The sequence below is a fragment of the Perkinsus marinus genome (genome assembly GCF_000006405.1).
Source record: "Perkinsus marinus ATCC 50983 genomic scaffold scf_1104296944428, whole genome shotgun sequence".
Lineage (NCBI taxonomy): Eukaryota > Perkinsozoa > Perkinsida > Perkinsidae > Perkinsus > Perkinsus marinus.
This window is the reverse complement of record NW_003211397.1, coordinates 279,906-284,944: the sequence shown is the minus strand read 5'-3', so window position 1 is coordinate 284,944 and position 5,039 is coordinate 279,906. Positions and strand designations below refer to the sequence as shown.

At 42.7% G+C, this 5,039-nt stretch overlaps 1 protein-coding gene across 1 annotated transcript; it reads right to left on the bottom strand.

The window, feature by feature from the left end:
- Positions 1 to 1,323: 1,323 nt before the first annotated feature.
- Positions 1,324 to 4,975, bottom strand: Pmar_PMAR019117 (Zinc transporter, putative; the record flags this gene model as incomplete). Its single annotated transcript, XM_002780172.1, has 10 exons — positions 4,919 to 4,975; positions 4,795 to 4,879; positions 4,665 to 4,751; positions 4,480 to 4,619; positions 3,401 to 3,461; positions 3,243 to 3,357; positions 2,421 to 2,508; positions 1,625 to 1,798; positions 1,483 to 1,578; positions 1,324 to 1,347 (listed from the first exon to the last, which is right to left on the bottom strand). The coding sequence occupies exons 1-10, from the start codon at positions 4,922 to 4,924 to the stop codon at positions 1,324 to 1,326; spliced, it is 876 nt and encodes a 291-aa protein (XP_002780218.1). The 5' UTR covers positions 4,925 to 4,975.
- Positions 4,976 to 5,039: the final 64 nt, after the last annotated feature.

Genomic DNA, 5,039 nt, shown 5'->3' with positions numbered 1-5,039 from the left:
AAAATAACCGTTCTGTCTTTTGGTGACGGAGTTCAGCGACTTCAACTCGAAAGACTTGTGTTCAATGGCAATTGCAAGTTGGACATGTTCATATATTACGGTTGTTACTAGGTAGTCCATCATGGAGTTAATCATCTACCTGCTGATGTCAAGATCTCACCTCGCAATACGTCATCCGAACGGCTCTGCTGCTCACTTGTGTGACCAGATCGATCACTACCCTCCTACCCACCAGGATGACTGCATACTCATGCCTATGCTGATCGACATTCGGCAACTGCTATTAGGGCAAGCAACCCCGACTAGTCCCTGCGTTCAATGCAGTGCAAACCCTTGGCCTTCTACGATGCTCCTACCTGAGTGTTCCAATGACTTCTCAGTTTCAAAAGTTCCTGATTCTACTACTCGTTCGTGACTGGTGAAGCACTCGCGCAAAAATACCCAGGAGTTAGGGAGATTCTCAATACCGTATGAGATGGCCCTGAAGTGACTAATGTTACATTCACTCTTCTCGACATCAGTGCGAAATTTGCGTACCAATGATCTCGTTACGAATTTTGTTTGCCTTGCATTGCTTCGAGGCGTCCTTCGGACTCTAGCTGCTTCTGGTTCACGGTCAATTGGTCCCCTTTCTCGTCGGTTCGTTGGGAACCTTTAGTCCAACACGGGTATTGTTCAACCACGACCCCGTCATCCACAAGCCTAAGTCTCTCAGTGTCTCTCCGACACTCTGGATATCACCAGACAAGATCGCGCTCCGTCAGCTGGGCACACCGCCTTCCCTTCAAGTGTGATGCCGTTTTCTCTCGATGGTTGCTATAAGCGCGTAGGGGTTGCCCTATGTCCAAAAAAGAAATACGAATAACTCAGCAGTGGAGTCTGCGGTGGCTGACTGGAAAGGTCACGTAGCTACTCTTTGCAATCCGTTTGGCGTTGTAAAACAGTGTTCTACGAACACGGACCTCACAAGAGGGTCCGCTCGCAGAGACCCCGCGTTCCCTACATCATGTTATGGTCAAGGGCAAAAGGAGCTTCTTAATTTCATCCCATTTCCACCACTTCCGGGAGCAATCACCGAAGAGGATGACAACACTCACTGAGTGTCACACGAACTCTGATAGACTCACTCAAATGAGGACGGCTCTTAACGAGCCATCGACTAGGACTGAGATATTGAACTCTCATCGAGAACATATTGCATTGACATCAAAATATGATCAAGTATTCAGATTAGGCTCTCGCGTTCCAGATATCGCATCACTAGAGAACTCAAAACAACGGCAATAACTGAGGCAACTGAGCATCTATATATCTACGAATAGTTTACATTTCGTCGTGAACATAAACCTGAAAAAAAAGAGCAGATAAACGACCGCTAGGCCGTATGCAACAACAAGCCGCATAAAGATCGAGCCGACTGCAAAGGGATGAGAATGTTGTATTATTAGACTCAAATTCGAATGTAAAAAGCGAAGGACTTACAGTAGGCTGAAAGAAGGCTTGTAAAGCAGTAACGACGCTGAACGAATCACCATCACTCGCCAACTGTCCCTCAGCAGCCTCATGGACAGAATGAACCTGACCTCTTTTGAATCTTACTAGATAAGACCTAAGATATTCTCACCAGCGCCACGCCGAGCCAAGCTGCTATCACAACAGGTCCGATCGTTTTCAGGAAATGCAGCGGCCCTGTCGAGTGACCCGTCGTTAGAAGTTTCCAAGTTGTAGAAAAAAGTTGCTCCCCCAAGATGAAAACGGCGAAGGTCGTAAAGCTTCCCGCAGCCAACGCGGCTGTCGCCTAAAATGGAGTGAACAGATACGGCAACAATGGAGTTTCACGAGCAGCCGTGAAATGAGAAAACATATTTCAGGACTACTGCATATCACCGCGAACAGAATCGCGTTTTTCACCGAGTTTTACGCCACTTCGCGTAAAACGGGTCGTGAAACTCCAATGCGCAGTAGATTAACACAACATTCCAGAGAGATGGAATATACTCGTCTATACTTCAACAATGGAGTTTCGACTGTTTTACGTGAAGTGGCGATATTCGCGGTGATATGCAGTAGTCGTGAAACATGTTTTTCAATATTGTTTTTCACATCACCAGGGTGAAACTCCAATGTACTTCGCATTTCAAATACCACATCGGAGAATGCAATACTTCAACGCCGATATGTCCATGCGTGCATATTTCCAATTTTTTGATATTCGCAGTTATCGGATAGTTGAATATTTCCACATTTTCTAGACTTTGCCACAGTCACACAGAGAATACTGATTTTTTCACAATAATTACTCACGTAAAATATGTAAAATTTTCACTTAAGAACTGCAAATTGCAGTCTGCAGCTACGTTCAAAATTCAACCTGTAATGAAATATTTCCTATGAAAACTCCTAATTTTATCCCACCTTACCGCGTAAGCTTTACGAGCCAACGCAGTTTGCAAGAAGAACGCCATCACTACGCCCAAAGGGCAAGTTAGCGATACCAGGAAATTCAACCTAAGAAGAAAAACGAATCACGAGTTCACCAAGTATGGAAACGAGTCATGTTTTTCTTTCCAGTAAGGAAAAAATGCAGTTTCACCACCCTAGTGATATGAAAAACACTAGTGAAAAATGTATTTCACGACTACTGATGCATATCACCGCGAATAAAATCACGTTTTTCACGGAGTATTACGCAACTTCACGTAAAACGGGTAATCATGAAACTCCAATGTCCCCTGTAATCGATGCACCGCACCCTTGCAAGCTCTCGCAACGCTCATAATCGTCAGTGGCCGCTTTATTGTACAGTGCTCCAATGATTTTGAAATACCACGTTTTCCGCGAACTTCTCCAAGATTAGTTTCAGCACCCATTTTCAATTCTCAGAGTTAGCCCAGAACTGCGGACTTACACTCACAGGTTACAGCTAGAAGGCATTCACCACTACTCAAACTAGTCTTCGATAAATCTGCGATATTTGAAAACTATTTGAGGTATTGGTAGTATTCTAGATACGATGGTAGTTTCATAATAGGTGTGCGGTGACTGTATGAAGAAGTTTCACTAGTTTTACGTGAAGTGGTGAAAAACACGATTTTATTCGCGGTGATACGCAGTAGTCGTGAAATATGTTTTTCACTATTGTTTTTCATACCACTAGGGTGGTGAAACTCCAACGAGTATCATAATACTTAGTATCCATAATGCGTATAAGTGAGTTTCCATAACTTTACATTCTCGCTTACCAGAGCAATCTGCGCGGTTGTAGACCAGCAGCTAAGAGTAGTAGTCCATCAGAAAGCTCCTGAGGAATTTCGTGAGCTGCAACTGCGATGGTCACCGTCCGACCACTTGCGATGTCTACGAAGTGTGGTATGAAATTATATATTTTTATTCATCTTACTTGAACTAAGGTACGCCATCCCAAGAGAAAGACCATCAACGAAGTTATGAACAAGTTCGATCTGAAATAAAACGAAGATCTTTTCGTAACAGCATGCTGGGTGTCCCAGAAAAATACGAAAAATCTCAGATGTGACAGTGTTACTGCTTCTACCCATTGTGCGCGATTGCACGTGTGTGCATAGCAAATCACCTATTCCCCCGAAAAGGACAAGCAACAGACAGACAGTCGTGAATCACTCAAGTTTTCGGTCTGATGAAAGCGTTCTCTCCGGTGAGTTTCTCCCAAATCACGTCACCATATGATCTTATATAGCTTACATTTGAGCAACAATACTCTTGATAGCCGTAAATTTCAATATTCCTAAAGTATATATTGGAGTTTCACGACCAGCCTAGTGATATGAAAAACATATTTCACGACTACTGATGCATATCACTGCGAATAGAATCGCCTTTTACCGGGTTTTACGCCACTTCACGTAAAATGGGGCGTGAAACTCCACTGAATAGTTATACATCGAAATTTAAACCCGCGGCATGGAAACACAAAAGTGTGGAAAATACGTAAAGGGTCAACTACATGTATTAGTGACAATATGGAAATTTTTGGGAGGAAATTTTGAGAAATTATTGTTGGTTTCTGTACATTTCTGCCCGAATTCGTATATAAACTCCTGCATAGTTAGTGAGGAAACTTGTGAGCTGAGCTGAGGAAAGCAAACATATATTCCTCCAGCACTTTGCTCCTTAGTGCGTTATCGATACGGTCCAATACCGGACCCTTCTAAATTCGCCCGAACAGCTACGACAATTACGAAAATCACTCTCATTTTTCGAGAAAAAAAATTCCCCTTCCCCTTACACGCGAAATTTTGTTAAAATTACCATTTCACGTAATGTAGGTAAATTTCCAAACGAAAATATGCGACCAACGAATTCGATGATAACATTTATAGATTTCGTATCGCTTCAGAGATTCCATGTACAAATTCTGATTTTCTACAGAAAACTGCACAAAATTTGCGATTTTTTTGCAAAAATTACGGAAAATTTTGCAATGCAAAGCCATGAACTTACGAGTAAGTTGGCGATGCCGAAATTTTTGATTTCATCTCTTTTTCTTCCGGTGTGATTTTTGTGCTGTTTTTCGTGAAGTAAATCAACACCTTTATTGATCCCAAAAGTAAGCGCCACGCCGAGTGCGAAATAAACCAAGCCTGAGTGGAAAAATTGTGGTCGTGAAAGTTGCATAAACTTTTTACTGTTTCCTCCAGCGTTCATAACCTGTGGAACGAGATGACCAAAACTATCACAAGTCATCACCGCACAAGCGAACGCCAGGAAAAAACCTGAAAATTTACGATGAAAAAATTTCGGAATTTTTTCTCTCACTTTCCAAAATTTTCGGCGCAGTTTCCCCACTTTTCAGCAAATACACCAGAAAAAGTGAAGTGCCCGCAGAGACGATTGAACAAACCTAAACGTTTATACAGAGGGAAATGATGAACGATTTTACGCTCATAAAAACGCCCGATAGCAAGGCCTCTGGAACGCTTCTGAGTGGATGAAATCGAAGGACATATTGCAAACCGCTGAGACGAATACATCTCTGATATGCACGCATGCGCATCACTAAT